At 38.9% G+C, this 17,523-nt stretch overlaps 1 protein-coding gene across 1 annotated transcript in view; it reads right to left on the reverse strand.

Annotated features, from left to right (window-relative positions):
- Positions 1-13,522: 13,522 nt before the first annotated feature.
- LOC137288273 (uncharacterized) overlaps positions 13,523-17,523 on the reverse strand; it is a 90,099-nt gene continuing 86,098 nt past the window's right edge. The window contains exons 5-8 of the mRNA XM_067820778.1: positions 15,530-15,831; positions 15,118-15,230; positions 14,558-14,632; positions 13,523-13,612 (exon numbers count right to left, since the gene is read on the reverse strand). Coding sequence (XP_067676879.1) covers positions 13,523-13,612; positions 14,558-14,632; positions 15,118-15,230; positions 15,530-15,831 — 580 coding nt within the window. The remainder of the gene's footprint in view (positions 13,613-14,557; positions 14,633-15,117; positions 15,231-15,529; positions 15,832-17,523) is intronic.

Below are 17,523 nucleotides of genomic sequence, written 5' to 3' on the forward strand. Positions count from 1 at the left end.
TCAATAAATTTTAGATTTTAAATGCTAAAGCACGGCGTACTTTTAAACAGAACAAACGCCAATCTTGGCAAAATTATGTATCTAAAATAAATTCTCGGACACCCATGTCCAAATTGTGGAGCATGGTCCAGAAAATAAAAGGTAAAGGTACTAAATCTACCGTCCATCATCTTAAACATGGAGATCAATTACTTACTGATAAATCAGATATTGCGAATAAACTGGGCGAAACTCTTGCTAAACACTCTTCCTCTTCTAATTATATACCTAAGTTTCAGCAATATCAAAAACAAGAAGAAAAGAAAACTATTAATTTCAATTCTGATAATGGGGAAGATTATAATAAAACATTTTCTATTCATGAACTCCATACTGCTCTTGATCAAGCTCATGATACTGCTACTGGAGCTGATAACATACATTATCAACTCCTGAAGCACTTACCAGAATCCTGTTTAGAGACGCTCTTATCAATATTTGATGATATTTGGACTTCCGGGAAATTTCCTTCTTCATGGCGTGATGCCATAATAGTACCAATACCTAAACCTGGACGTGATCATACGGATCCATCCCATTATCGTCCGATTTCATTAACTAGCTGTGTTTGCAAGACCATGGAACGCATGATAAATAATCGACTTGTTTGGTACTTGGAAACTAATAATCTTATCACAGATATACAGATATACAGAAGTACTGTCGATCACTTAGTGCGTTTAGAATCATTTGTGAAAAACGCACTGATTAATAAACAACATGCTGTGTCTATCTTTTTTGATCTTGAGAAGGCATATGACACAACCTGGAAATATGGCATACTGAGAGATTTACATGATTTCGGTTTGCGAGGTCGTTTGCCTGAATTCATTGCTAAATTTTTAAATAACAGGCAATTTCAAGTCCGTGTGGGTTCTACCCTGACTGATCATTATAATCAGGATCAGGGTGTTCCACAAGGCAGTATTTTGTCTGTCACTCTTTTTAGCGTCAAGATCAACAGTTTATCTAAAGTTTTAAACGATTTAATCGATGGATATTTATTTGTGGATGATTTTAATATTTCTTGCCGCGGTTAGAATATGTATACTATTGAACGGCAACTGCAGCTGTGTTTAAACAAAATTGATAAATGGTGTCTTGAAAACGGCTTTAAATTTTCTAAATCAAAAACTAATTGTATACACTTCTGTCGTAAATACCAACCCCATAAAGAACTAGAACTATTTCTCAGTGGTGCCCCAGTCAAAGTCGTCAAGGAGGCCAAGTTCTGGGGACTTACTTTCGACTCACATTTGACCTTTTTGCCGCATATTAAATCCCTTAAAGCCAAATGTCTGAAGGCACTCGATTTATTAAAGGAAGTTTCAAATTCAAAATGGGGAGGGGATCAATCTACCCTTCTCCACTTATATAGATCACTGATCCGATCTAAACTTGATTACGGCTCCATCGTCCAGGTGGCGCTTGTCAAAGCAACCTAAAACTACTTGATCCTGTGCACCACCAAGGCCTAAGACTTTGTCTTGGTTCCTTTAGAACCTCTCCTATCGACAGTATATATGTCGAAGCTGATGAGCCTTCTCTCAACTTACGTCGTATCAAACTATATTTACAATACATTACAAAATTAGCTTTTGATGAGTCTAACCCCGCATTTAATTGTGTTTTTAATCCTCCCTATGGAGATTTGTATAACAAAAAGTCTTCCCTTCTTCCGCCTCTTGGGGTCAGAATTAAGCCATTTCTTGCTGCTTCTAGCATTGAGCTGGACCATATCGCTCCTTCCCGCCTTCTTTCTTCTCCTCCTTGGCAGTTGGTTAGGCCACAATGTCTGGCACCCGTGGCGAGCCACCTCCTCGTGGTGGGTGCTGGGTAACGCCAAGAGCTCGCCGACACCCCCGTAGTGGACCCGGGGGGATATTTGGTCCACCAACCCGTTTGCCGTGGGTTGCGGCCCTGTGTCGGTGGAGGAAGGGATCCTGGTGGTTGAGAGCATGGGAGCAGGACTATTGCTCCTATTGCTCAACACACCACTTTGGCCCTGACTTCACCTAGACGGGTGGTTGAATGGGCCCGCTTCAACCAATCGGCTGGTCATGCTAAGCCCTGTACATGTAAATGTTGTTCACAAATTTGAGAAAATATGTAATTTTTTGTCTTGGCTTCATGATGATTCATTTGTATTTCGACTGTACAATTCAAATTTCGTAACTTGCCTAGAGTCCTATGTCCAGAAGGCAGTGGCTCATGGGCCAATCAAGTGGAATAAATACTTTTGTGTTATTCTGCTTGAGTGTACCATCCGGGTATCCTTGGTGCTGCAGGCAGGAAACCCGCCTGCTTTTAGCATTGTCCTTGTGATACTCCGTGGCGGGTGGGGAGCTCGGATGATGAAACAATATAAACTTACCATGGCTTACGAAACTCCCCTCAAAAAAACAAAACGTCCTCTTGATACTACTGATCCTGATGTTGAAGACCAAGGACTGTCCACATCCATTGACTACTGGCCACGGTTTATTGTAATTGAGACCACTGACAACACTCCGTTAAAGCTGAACCCTTTTGCGGTATCAAAAGGCATACAGGGTATTGCAGGTGATGTTAGAAACGTTAGACGTATACGAACAGGTTCTTTGCTTGTTGAGTGTAATAGGAGGCAACAGGCAACCAATCTCCTTTCAACAAAATCATTTGTAGGCATTCCAGTGTCAGTCTCTCCTCACCGTACTCTTAACACTAGTAAGGGTATTGTGAGACACCGTGATAGACTATTTGCTGATATGCTGGAAATTGACATCGCTGCAGAGATGAAGGACCAAGGTGTGTTATTTGTGAAACGTTTCACAACCCGAAGAAACAACCAGATCCAACAAACCAACACCTATTTATTTTCATTTTCCACTCCAACGGCTCCAAAATCAATAAAGGCCGGCTACTGTCACATCAAAGTGGAAACGTTTATTCCTAATCCACTCAGATGTTTCAAGTGTCAAAAGTATGGTCACGGTGTAAATTCCTGCACATTGTCTGTTGTGTGTGCTCACTGCGGTGAGAAGACCCACACAACAGAAAATTGTGACAGTAATTACAAGAAATGCACCCATTGTTCAGGAGACCATTCGTTTTTCTCAAAAGAGTGTCCGATTTGGAAGTACCAGATGGAAATAAACAAACTAAAATTTACTCAAAATATCAGCTTTGCCGAAGCGAAACAACTTGTTCCAAGATGCGATCCACAAGAAACATATGCTTCTAAAACAAAACCATCATCTGAACCATCCTCTAAGGCTTCTACGTCTTCTTCAGCTGCTCAAACAAACTTGACTTGGGTGCACACTGATTCCCCAGAGGTTTTTTCACCCGCTATTTCCACTCAGACCACTGAGCTACTTCCTCGCATGTCGCAAAGTCAATCAGGGCCAGCTTCGGATTCATCATCACAGCCACCTGCAAGGTCTCAATCTTTGTCAAATGTCCAACAATTTCCTAAAGGAAAAACTAAACCTATGCCTGATTCTTCAAAAAAGCAAAGTGGCAGAGCCCCAAAAGGGTCTGAAAACAGAATTAAGCTTTATAATAAATACGGATCACTTGAGGACATGGACGTGTCCGAAAACGTCCAATCAAGGGCACACAGCTTGTCGCCCTCAAAAAAAGTACGGGGTAGATCCCCAATCAACCCGCCCAAACCATAATCCATTGCAAAAATATTGTACAGTGGAACTGTAGAGGCCTAAGGACCAATTTCAACGAGTTACAGCTACTTGTCCAGGATTTTGCACCATCCGCTTTCTGTCTCCAGGAAACCTATCTGAAGGAGACAGACGCTTTTGATCTACGTCAGTTCACTTCATATAATTGTTTTTCACCTCCAGGTGATAGGGCCACTGGAGGGTCTTCAATTCTTGTAAAACAGGATGGTATCCATAGTCCTGTAACACTCACAACTAGTCTCCAAGCTGTTGCAGTGAGACTAACTCTTCACGTTACCTTTACACTATGCTCTTTATATATTTCACCTTCTTCAGCACTCCAGCAGTCTGATCTTCAAGCTCTCTATGACCAACTTCCTAAACCTTGTATTTTAATGGGTGATCTCAATGGACATAACCCGATTTGGGGTGGTACAAACACAAACTCTAAAGGTAAAATACTGGAAGATTTCATAGCCAATAATGACTTGTGTATATACAATGATGATTCAAGCACTTATCTGCACCCTGCAACTGGCACCTACTCTTCTCTGGATCTGTCCCTTGCAGACCCTTCTCTACTAAATGAATTTGAGTGGTCAGTCCACAATGACCTCTGTGGAAGTGACCACTTTCCAACTATCTTAACAGCAACTAATCCATCTGATTCTCCATCTTATACAAGATGGAATTTTTCAAAGGCAGACTGGTCGTTATTTAAAACGTTATGCACATCTAAACTACGGCCGCAGTGTTTCAGTGAAGTAACTGATCCTATTCGGCTTTTTTCTGACACTTTAAATGAAATAGCTGATGAGTGTATACCTAGGTCTTCTACTGCTCCACATGTACGGAAACCATGGTTCAATTCCGATTGTAGGCAAGCCAGAAAAGCGAGGAAAAAGGCGGAAAATTATTTCCGCTATCATCCAACTGACCACAACTTGAATAAGTTTAAAATCCTCAATGCGAAAGCCCGTCGTACCTTCAAACACAACAAACGGCAATCTTGGAGGAACTACGTTTCCAGGATTAATTCGCGCACGCCAATGTCCAAGGTATGGAACATGGTTCAAAGAATTAAAGGTAAAGGTTCTAAATCTTCAGTTCACCATCTGAAAGATGGTGATAATTTAATTACTGACAAGTCTCATATTGCAAATAAAATTGGCGAAACACTTGCCAAAAATTCTTCATCGGCAAATTATGTCACTGAGTTTCAGAGATATCAGAAACAACAGGATAAGAAAAAACTTAATTTCGAATCAAATAATGGTGAAGATTATAATGAAGTTTTCTCATTACATGAGTTATATACAGCTCTTGACCAAGCTCATGACACTGCAGCAGGTGATGACAATATTCATTATCAGCTACTGAAACATTTGCCTGAACCATGTCTGGTCGCACTTTTAGATATATTTGACAAAATATGGACGTCTGGAGCATTTCCTCCTTCATGGCGTAATGCCACTGTAGTCGCAATACCAAAACCTGGCAGGGATCATACAGATCCGTCGAATTACAGACCGATATCTCTCACTAGCTGTGTCTGTAAAACCATGGAACGTATGGTGAATAATAGATTAGTTTGGTATCTTGAAACCAATAATCTCATTACGAATATTCAGTGTTGTTTCAGGAAAAATCGCAGTACCATTGATCATTTGGTACGCTTAGAATCCTTCGTGAAAAATGCAATCGTAAATAAACAACATGCTGTATCAATTTTCTTTGATCTTGAGAAAGCTTATGATAGGACCTGGAAGCATGGTATTTTGAGGGATTTACATGAATTTGGATTGAGAGGTCGTTTGCCTCTTTTTATATCAGAGTTTTTAAAAGACAGGCAATTTCAAGTCCAAGTAGGTTCTACCCTGTCTGATCATTATAATCAGGATCAGGGTGTCCCTCAAGGTAGTATTTTGTCTGTCACTTTGTTTAGTATTAAGATCAACAGTTTATCCAAGGTTTTAAATGATTCAATTGATGGATCATTATTTGTGGATGATTTTAATATTTCTTGTCGTGGTAAAAATATGCACACTATTGAAAGACAACTGCAGTGATGTTTGAACAAAATAAATAAATAGTGTCTTGAAAATGGCTTCAAATTTTCTAAATCCAAAACTAATTGCATACATTTTTCTAGAAAATATAAGCCGCATAAGGACCCTGAACTATCTTTAAATGGCACTCCCATCAAGGTTGTAAAGGAGGCCAAGTTCCTGGGTTTAATTTTCGATTCTCATTTAACCTTCTTGCCACACATTAAATCCCTTAAAGCTAAATGTCTGAAGGCACTAGATTTGTTAAAGGTTGTTTCAAATTCAAAGTGGGGACGGGATCAAGTTACCCTCCTTCACTTATACAGATCATTGGTACGATCTAAACTTGATTATGGCTCCATTGTGTATGGTGGAGCCTGTAAAAGCAACCTCAAACTATTAGATTCTGTCCATCACCAAGGTCTAAGACTTTGTCTTGGATCTTTTAGAACCTCACCTGTTGCCAGTCTCTATGTTGAGGCTGATGAATCATCTCTTTCACAACGCCGTATAAAATTGTCTTTACAATACATTCCTAAACTATATTCTAATAAATCTAATCCAGCCTATGACTGTGTGTTCAATCCGCTTTATGAAAATGTGTATGACAAGAGGTCTTCTCTTGTTCCACCTCTAGGACACAGAATTAAACTCTTTCTTTCTTCGGCCAGAATTGAGTTGGAAAACTTAGCTCCCTCCCGTCTCCTTTCTTCTCCTCCTTGGCAGTTGGTTAGGCCACAAGTTGACCTAACATTAACTTCATTTAAAAAATCAGAAACTAATGAATTACAATATAAACAAGAATATAATCAATTAAAACATAAATATAGCAATTACAAACCCTTATTTACAGATGGATCCAAGGACGGTGGTGCAGTAGCTTGTGCCACTGTCATTGGATCGAGAACAATATCTTCTAGACTTCCCGATAACAGCTCTATTTTTACTGCAGAAGCAAACGCCATATTAACTGCTCTTCAATATATTCAAAGACACCCTAAACATAAACAGTATATAATCTATTCAGACTCTCTCTCTTGCCTTCAGGCTATTAAAAATATTTCTTGTAAACATCCACTTTTGATAGAAATTATTGAATTGTACAATAATCTTGCTACTGGCCAGTGCGACATTGTTCTTTGTTGGTTACCTAGTCACGTTGGCATTTCTGGTAACACAATAGCCGATCTTGCTGCTAAAGCAGCACTCAGCAAATCTGTGACACCACTTCTTATTCCATACTCAGATTATAAAGCTGCAATAAGATCTTATATCCGTGATCTGATGCAGAAGAAGTGGGACACCCAAGTGGGTATAAATAAATTACATGAAATAAAACCTTATATCGGTTATACTTACTTGGGTTGTCAGTCCAGATTTGAGGAGGTCATTATGCGACGATGTCGCATTGGCCATACGAGGTATACTCACGAGTATTTATTAAAAGGTGAAGATCCTCCGTTTTGTATCCCTTGTGATGAAAGAATCACAGTCAAGCATGTCCTGCTTGACTGTGTTGAATACTCCATCACAAGGGATAAATATTTTAATTCACGAACTTTGAAGGATCTTTTTAATTCTGTTAGCTCTCATTTAATTATTGCATTTTTAAAAGAATTAGATTTGCTAAATGAATTGTAAATAGATGAATATTTTATGCTTGGAAGTTTGAATTAGTAACTTAGAGTGTTAGTGGCTGTATCCTCGAGGGGGGTTAAAGCACTGTAAAATTATTGTCCTCCTGAGAGGATACGTAAGTCCCAAAACATTTGAAGTCAAATTTGATCTTCCATTTTGTCTTAGCCGTAGAATATGTGTCATTCTAATTTGTGGCTAATCTTGCTTACAATCACCATCAACTGAGGGGATGATGTAAATCCAGCTAGGGATCATGCAGGGAGCAGAAGTACTGTAAGTCCCCATGGCCCCTAGTATGGTGATCTACCTTTAGTTGTTGGTGATCTATATAGCCTGTTTTTATATTGTATTGTCAGAATAGGAATATTAGTTTTAACTTTTCGCGCTAGTTTTATTTCTTATTGTGATATTCTAGTTGTTTTACTGTCCTTCGTCGACAGGTTTTTATCATATACATAGATTCCTTTTTTAAGAATGCTCTCGTCACGATATGGCTGCAATACTGCCGATGTGACGTTAAATGTTAACTCACTCACTCACTATTGTTCAAATATATATTTTAGACATAGTGCACAGTTAAAATAGTTGGAAATGTTGAAAGTAACATGAATGTACTTGTACTTCACTTATATTATATGACTAAAATTATCCAAATAGTTACTTCACGCCGCCGTCTTTACCGGAATGTGTCATTGGTGCTATTGTGGCCTAGGTTATTTAATCCTCATACATTTGTAATATCTGACAAGATGGTGGGTAGGATATTACATGAGAGGTAAGTTCGAGTAAATAAGACCATTCGTGTTACATTCTCTTCACAACACATTCTATTGGGATGTCGAGGAGACCGAAAAGGTATTGTTGGGTCATTTTAACTTCATTTCTGAATTGCCGATTGTCTTCATGCTGTCAGACATATGTTTAGAAGGCCACGCTTCTATTTCATACAGGAGCTTAATCAATGCTGATTGGAGAGTTATACAATATCCACTCAGAAATGAGGATCATGATATTCGTCCATGGGTGGAGACGAAATTTGAAAAATATAATATGCTTACCTGAGTCATGACTTCCATGGAACGTGGATCCTATTTACTCTCTCCTATTACTATTCGTTCAGTGGCTATCCTCACAATTTGCCTCATATTCTGACGTATCCCTTTTAAATAAAACAGTGAAACGGTGAAATCCTCTGTTTGCCTCACGTGATGTCTAACCAGTGTATGCGTACCCAACCGACGTCTTTCGAGAGACCCTACCAACGTTGCGAGATGGTGTCAAATGTAAAACATTGAACTCCTTCCCTGTTCAAGTCATGAACATAATGGCGGAAGGGAGGTAACTCTTCGGAATAGAGCATGTTACAGAAATACAGCGATTTTTTGAAGGGGTAACGGATTCTAAAGTACAGAATACAATCAACTGAATCAATCAGTACCGCTCATGATTTGTCTCACATATCAATACAATTTTATGCCTTGCACGAAGAGCAACTGTGTGCACCTGCAGTCTTGTGCAAAGTACACCCTTGAACTTGCCACCAAGTCATCACCTAAATGAATAGCCAGATTGGTGGATTGGACACGACAGAGAAAGTTTGCAAATTATCCCTCAATGAAACGCCCAAACACAATAACGTTTCACTCCGAAACCGGCACTTCGCAATAAAGTGTGGATATCTGCTCCTATAATCAATGCAGAATTTATTACTATAGCATGAGTTAGAATTTCTTCGCATAGCCTTACAAACAGTCTCTGTGGCTTGCTTTACAACACCCTTGAGAAGAAACGTTTCAACAACATTACATAATGCTTATGGATTACTTTGCCCCAAATGAAAATGGCTACTGTGGCCACGTTTGTAGCATACAGTCGTAGTGTAATGTGGATCACAGAGACATCTTGTCCCCCTCACAGTCATGCGAAGTTTCCAGAAACGCGCAATTAACTACCGGAAACGCTATCCACGAAGATATCACTGGACTAATAAAATCTAACACAAGCTGAAACTACTAACACCAATAATGGGAGACGTATAATTATTGACAGGCTTCAGCATCCGTTATGAGCAAAACGTGATGTACTCTCAGTTTTCGATTTCAAAATAAAATTACTTATCTGGTTACACCTATCCTCATAATGTGACAAAAACGGATCCGGAATAAAAGGTTATGTTGTGATACAAAAAAATCATCATTGGCTGACAAGAGGCATGTAAATGCTGCATGATTACAGAATGCGCAAATAAGTAATAGCGCGATTTCCGTCAAGGCAACAGAAATTCGGCAACCGACTGCAACACGCCACATCTGCTGTGTTAATGCATATGTATACCAAACGCCAACTGAAACGTTAGCCTCCTACGCTTTTGAATTTCTGAAAAATGTCAAATATACCTTAGACATTATAAGTTGAACAATACAGCTTTATGCAAATCAAAAAACAATTTCAAAAACATTCATATTAAGGTGACGTACACCTTTTCAGAAGTGTTAAATTGTCCTATTTTCAGGGTAACCTTTCTTCTTGGCGTTTAGTGACTATGAATTAATACCACGATTGAATGTTGTTTCTCTCAGTGAATGCCGTGAAGTATTATTTCGTACAACACTTAAACAACTGTACTTGCATGGGATTGTGACCATGTCATACGATGAAAGTGTATGTGTTCATGAATCGCTATAATGAGACACAGTGTTCGGGAAAATGTAGTGGGTATCAGCAAGCATCAACACAGAGCAGATGCATTCATCATTCTCAGATGTGTTATACAGTCGTAACACGCTTAGTATCCATATCACATTTCCTTGTCCGGTATGAGTCAATATTGACGTGTATTTGTACACGAGATATGACATTGTTCTTTCTTCCCTTACTAAAGTCAACATGATGTGTATAGCACTTCGCTATACCAGATGTTCTTACATACATATGTATGCATGACCTTTGTTGTGACCACGAGAGAGCCAACGACAAAGAGAAGAGAGAGAGGATGTTTGACAGAAAGAGCGAGAGAGTGAGAGATTTAGTGGCATTAAAACTAGGGAAAAGGCGGCTTGTGTTGTTCGAAAGTTATGTCATGTAACTAAGCGTGACTATCGTACATAAGGAAAGTCATGCAATCATTTCGATGAGAAATAACAATCATATCGGGGAGAAAAATTTCCTGTGAAATATTAAGGGGTACTTTGAATGCTGCCGACACGGAAAGACGAAATATCATTAGCAACACAATATCACAGTGTTTTAGCTGTTGGCTAAAATATGACCTTTATGAACATGATGAGTCTGTTTATATGTTGATTGAAGGTTAATAATTCCTAGGCAAAATCTCACGAAAGCCATTGATGTCAGGTTAGGTTTTAGTCGTTTTCCACTTTGCTTGTTATCGATAATCCATGTGTAGAATAGATGCTACATCCCGATGTAGGTGCAAAATGTTATTAAGCAAGTGACACGCAACTTAATACATAAGAAGAACATATACACAAAGTATAATTGTAGGTAGCAGCCAGTGTGCACACCGTGCGCATAGAAACAGACCAGACCACTTCGCCCCGTTAAGATCATTCTATATCAGAGGAAGGATTTGGTGGAATTCCTGTGGCTTTGTTGCAGGATTTGGATAACGTCTGAAATATCGATAATCCCCGACGTGTTTCATAGGTGAAACATCACCTTACATAAATTCAAGTTCTGTCGATACGGGCTGTAGTGTACTGGCTGGGCAGATGTCCATGGTTTTAATTTGTCAGCCATGAACTAGGGCCTTATTGTTTGCAATACACCACCACAAATGCCTCTTAAGACACTTTTGCTCTGGTTGGGAAAAATTATTCACAAGAATATCCATGAATATACGCTAAGGCGTATCAACGTTTACTTCTGAGTATAGATTGAGCGCAATTAGTCATAATCCTGTTAGGATACCAAAGGATGGGTTTCAAAGTGAAGTTAGAGAAGACAGGAGCTGTCTGAGGACACTTGAGAGTGAGATCAAGTTCAGCTGCAGATATGTGTTGTTAAATATTAATATTCCATAAAATTCTGAATCAGGCTTTGCAGATTTCTAAACATGTTTTTTACAGGAATATTGTGTCAGTATAATTAGTGCCAAAGCCTGACATATTTGTAACACCACGTGGATATTTCTTACACCTATGCACTTAAATATGCCTTAAATATGCCTCGTATGATATTATCAAGTAAGTGATCATCAACCTTTGTGTCATCATTACTCCCCACTTAGAACTCGAAACGTCTTTTACCAGTGGACTGCAGGTAGTGTGTGAGACACGAGAATCTGGCGCTCTCAACCACCTTGATTTTGATAATTCAGGTCCCTACTGTGGTTTGTGCTTACGTGATGAATAGCATCACAATTTGCTTTGGATTTCGCAAACTTGACGCGATTGTCGTTGGTCGATTTTAAAATTTTGTGTCTCCTTTTTATAACGTATGCATATTCTTGCACGTGGCATTGGAATTGGGATCAAAGAATGATCCAAGTGTTCACAACAGTGGGATGAAGCCCACTCGTGCTTTAAACTGTCGTTGTTTAAATACATAATCACGGAGGTATTCGGTTCCTCAGTAGTTAATGCACACCTTAGAAAATTGCATGGTCTCTCTATGTTCCATGTGCTATTTCTGTTTCGAATAGATTATTGTAATATTTTGTTTGTTGGTCTAAGGTACCTAGAGACATAGGATATAGGGCAAGTACCTAATGTAAAAGATGCCTGGTAAATGGCATGTCTGTTGGCAAATAGCACACGGTATAGATCATGCACACTGTAGGTCCAAACTGGAAATTCTGTTGTGCGTGTATAATGGCAAATAAAAGTGGCAGTAGTAGGACACTTATCTTTATCAGGTATGGTTAGATACCAGCACACGGGCACTTACTGAAGTTGGCAATGTCAGATTATATACTTCTTACTTCATAAAGCGCAGCAAATTTGAAAGTTAACTATAAAAAAAACACCAGATTTAAAAGTGAGGCGTCGTTTTCAAAGGGAAGGTTTTATTTTCGCCGTTTTATGTAGGAAATGCTGCGTAACCACCATGTTGTTAGAAGTCGGTCAAAATTTCCAAGAAAATATCAACTATATTCTAAATATAGGTATTTCAAAGCAGTCACAACGTCACAGTGTATATACTATCAGTATATAACGTATTTTGACTATTTTGAAAATACACAGTCAATATGCAGTATTTTAGGGCATGGACACAGCTCTTCCTGCTACTGGAATGTGAGACTGATATCAAGCAAAGGAGAGAAACTGAAGAGGCTCTGGATTGACAGAATCACAAACGAAACTGCATTGCAAATATACTTTCGGAGTACAGCAGGGTTGAACCGATGATTGTGGTTTCTGTTCGATTTACCTAAACAGTGCATACTATGCTGATTCTGAGAAAGAGGACAGAAAGCGCCTCGTACATAGTAATGGGCAGTGTGTCTACTTTGAGGATCATTTCGACATGCAGTGTAAGCGTCCCTCTGTCCTTGACACTGGTGACATCGCATGTAGGGATTCTGCGAACTGCAGAGAACTTTTCCACGTTAATATTTCTCTCAAATCAAACAAAACTTTTAAAGTTTTTGAGAGCAAGTAATTAAAACAACACTCGACAGAGACAAGTTGTGTATTGGCCGGGTAGTCATATTACTAGGAGTAGTCATATTGGGAATAAACCGGTGTCACGACACACCTAGCAGGGAAAAGTTTAAGAGATCGACTTTTCGCACATTTAATTTTTCAGGGAAACGCTCTGAGTATATTACTCATGTGTATTTACTTCTATATAGAATGGGATTCATACACATACGCATGCTTGTCCAACAATATAATGTGGTCACGTGATCTGATATACATTTGTCTATCAACATACTGGAGGTTTTCACCCTTGTCTACTGCACATTATATCGTTTCAGTATGGTGTTTGTTTTACATATTATATTGTAATTATTATTGATTTTGGTAATAAGTCTAAATCGCAATGTTTTTCAAGATGTTTGTAATGTTTTTCGTACAAAGGTGAGAATGTGTTCATATGCAAAGTCAAATTGCGGTATATGGTGTCTTCGTAGACTTTTAACGCTTCACATATTGGATATCTGTTCGTATGTTGTCAGAGGTTCGTATATGTTTGAAGGTTGGACAGCACTTCTATCCAGAGCCGTATATTCTCCTCCAGCTTCAGGATGCAGGTGATCACCACCTGAAACAGTTAGATGAAATTAGCAAAGTCTATTTGTTTCTGAAAATCTAATATTAGCACATAGACTCAAGACGAACGACTGACTGAGTTAAAATATACGGTCACATTGGCAATATTTCAGCCATATCGTGACTTGACAAGACAAACAAATGGAGTGATAAAACCAAGCTGAAATTATGTGATTCATATTTCCATCTACGATGTGTTTCAGCTAGAACGAAATGGCTGATATGAATTGTGTGGTGTACTAGAACGACGGAGCGATTGTAGAACAAAACCATTTTGGACAAAAAACCCTCAAGGCAAAACCAATTAGGAAACAAATCCCCCTAAAATAAATAAGAACCTTTGGGCAAAATCCCCAAACACTGAGATATGAACACAGAAGAGTGATATACAGCATGTGAAGTGATAATTAGATTTACTGAAAACCCTGTATGTATATAATCAGTCAATGAGGCCAGATAAAAAAAAACTTGTAAAAACAAGTGTGATGTGAACACAACAGTGTGATATACACCTTTATTACTGACAATATAGGTGGCTTTTGTGATATTATAGGAACTAGAGAGGCATTCTCCTTGATACCATAACGTAAAGGTTGTCATCTGTCTGTCTGTCTCGTATACGTATTGAATTAAAAATCCAATTTTTGCTATTTTTCATTGTAAGTGTGATGCCGGCTAAATAGTTTTTTTCCTTCATTATTAATTCGGTTTTCTTGTTCTACGTGTTGTTGTTTTTTTGTCCTAAGGGGGTCCAAGGTTGTTGTTTTTCCCTGGGGGGATTTTGTCAACAGGGGATTTGGCTGCAGACCGATTGAACATATATATTTCTGTGACCTATCGCGTGTGATGATTCTGTTATATGATTAAAAGGTGACACCTACAATACCTGATTTGCACCCAAAATGAACATGCAGTGCATGGACGTATTGGCTATTACCAGAGGCAGATCCTCCAGAGTTGACTGCAACATTGTGCACAGGTTGCTGCCCACTTCCTCCAGAAGGGGGGCGTACTGTTAATTCAGATACCTGTTAACCCAACAAGAAAGTAACATAGAAACATTCAGCTTCCTGAGGTTGCTAATTTATGCACATTTAAGGAGTGATGCCATTATATGGATAAACAGTGAGCGTCAGTTGTCATTTACAAAGCAAGAAATTTCTACACCCACACCTGCACCGAAAATTGTGGCTTGCAAGTGCAGGTTATGAATATATTCCCATGTCACATATTCAGCGTGTAATTACAAAGCAATCCTAAAGAGTCGTTATCATTCAAATTTGGATCAATATTTGTGAGGAAAGTTAGTTTCGTATCTCATAGTGACATGTTAACATTAGGTATTTTGAGATATATCCTCACTCATTAAATGTTACCGGTTTACAACATGTGACTGCTCATTCGCTTGCATAGTGACACATGTGTTGTGACATACCCCACACTCTCAAAAGTATATTAGGATGATAAGAAGAGTGACTCGTGTTCAAATCAGTTTACCTTTCTTTTGACGACAAGGAAAATGATGATGGCGAGGACGATGAGACACAATGCGGCACCGACAACTCCAGCAATAATAACTATAGTTGAGCTTGTGGCTATTTGTCCAATTGCTTTATCTTCTGCAAACGGAGTATTCAGACAAGGTCAGACAATACGTCAGAAAACAGACATATGTTGGTTTACTTTGAATAAAACAATCAGAACGAAGACTCAGCTGCAATGCAGTGTGGAACGTCAGTGTAAAAGAAAACTCAATACTGATCCAGACTGCACGCAGTCTAAAAGGCGTAATAGGGTGAAAAACATGCCCTGCATTATAGGTGGTACTGCTACGTATTACGGATCGCAATCAAAGAAGTACTTGTGATAACATACTCCTCGTTAGCATTTGAGTTTTAATGTAACTCACTGTTGTTGAGTCGGGTCACACCGCCGCAGCTGAGATTCCAGTGTTGGACTTGACAGTTGAATACCAGCCTTACCTCACCCAAGTGTGTTTCAGTCATATTGAATGTTATTGGTGAAAGACCTTGGTCACCAACATGTAGTAATTGCGAGACGTCACCTGTCTGCAGAGTGAAGTTTGAATCTACTGAACAGTGGGAGCCCCGGATATCGTAATACGCAGTAATGTCCACGGTCAGTGTCACCGCTTCATGCAGGGTTAGAATCTCTGTGTCCTTGTCACTGGTGATGTTGCATGCTGGTGTCCTGGGAACTGAAAGGACTGCATTTATTTTATTTATTTATATATTTTTTGCCAGAAGTGTGTCAGTATTTTCGAAATTGTTTAAGTGTACTCACACTGATGTCAAGTTTAGAAATGCATATACATCTAATCGTTAATCGATAATCTGTTTAACTTTCGTTACATAACGCAGTCTAGGGTTAGTATCAGAATTCAAGCATTCTCAGTTGTAAAAATACGAACAAAGCATTAGGGCTGAAATATAAGCTTACCAAAACATATGAATGACCGTGCGTGTTTTCATGCCTAACCTCACCTCAAAGAATATATCACATACGTATAACATTGTTGACGGGTTTATATAAATTCCCAATTTTGACAGTGAAATTTCACATGTCTTTAATTAGTCTAGTCAATTCAAACAATGAGCTAAATGGTCGTCCCAATTTTGAAAGTCCACGGCTCACACATGATAATTAGTCCTACTATCTACGGGAAAAATTGTGCCTTTCTCAGTGGATTACATTACCAGTCTCCCTAGCTTTGATTGTAATCATTTTACAACCACGTCAAATAATCACTAGACCCTTATTTTATCATCCCAAGCGTTATTAGTGTTAAAAAATGCTACTTGTCCTGTATTTCTCTCAACTGATTTCATTCACCTCATTACTCTAAATTACTACAACTAGTTTCTGTTAGTCCCAGTATTGACAGCGAAACTTCATAAAGTAACGGATTCGACACATGAGCCTTGATGTGTTTATTGTGAACATAGAACTCTTGGTTAATGTGGAAAATTCGAATCTAAATAACGCAAAGTATATAGTTTTACGTACTTAGCAAACATTTTTAATAATGAAAATACAAAAACTAAAAGATCAATTCCTAATAACAGTAGATATATGCGATGACTAGAAAACAAGACTAGATAGGAGACGTGTTAATTTTCAAGAAATCTTGACAAAGCTACTTTTTTTTTAAAGCTGTGTGTCATGTTGTCGCATTATCATCCCTATGTTACCACTTGCTTCTTAGAGAGGGGGGCCAAGCGTGATCGTATGATTACTGCGCTACATACGTGCACCAAGACTCATCATGAGATAAAAGAGGAAATACACGTAGTGATTTGACAGGTATAGAACAATTCACTCCCTATGCGTGTGCGCCATTGCGTCTTGGTTTGAGAGTGACAAACAGTTATATTGAATGTTACACGATGAGAGGTCAATGTTGGACTTAGGAAGAGGAAGTATACATATGCAGATAGGCCGAATGATGACAACTCAAGTAAATCCCTGTGTGTCCGTGTGTGTGTGGTCAACACAGTAACTATATGCCAGCCACTTAAACTGTACACTGTAACAATATTATCCCAGTTGATAAGTAGGGTAACTATGTCAAAAGTACATATAAACTTTAATGGAGGGATCATGAGACCATAACAAGTATAGAGAAGTTCAATTGAAAAGTCAATCATAACTAGTCCACAAATGAGAAAGGGGTCAAACGACCATGTCACATGCTCAATAATGCCTCCATCGGCGTTGAGAACAGCAGTGCATCGACGACGTATAGAGCATATCAAACGTACAAGGAAGGCTTTGCGGGATGTCACGCCAAACTATGCTAAATTCTGTTGCAAGGCCAAGGACGTTATCTGAGGAAGACCACGTAGACGTCGATCCATCTCATCTCATGCTCTATCGGGGAGG

The sequence above is a fragment of the Haliotis asinina genome, chromosome 1 (genome assembly GCF_037392515.1).
Source record: "Haliotis asinina isolate JCU_RB_2024 chromosome 1, JCU_Hal_asi_v2, whole genome shotgun sequence".
In the NCBI taxonomy this organism is placed as follows: domain Eukaryota; kingdom Metazoa; phylum Mollusca; class Gastropoda; order Lepetellida; family Haliotidae; genus Haliotis; species Haliotis asinina.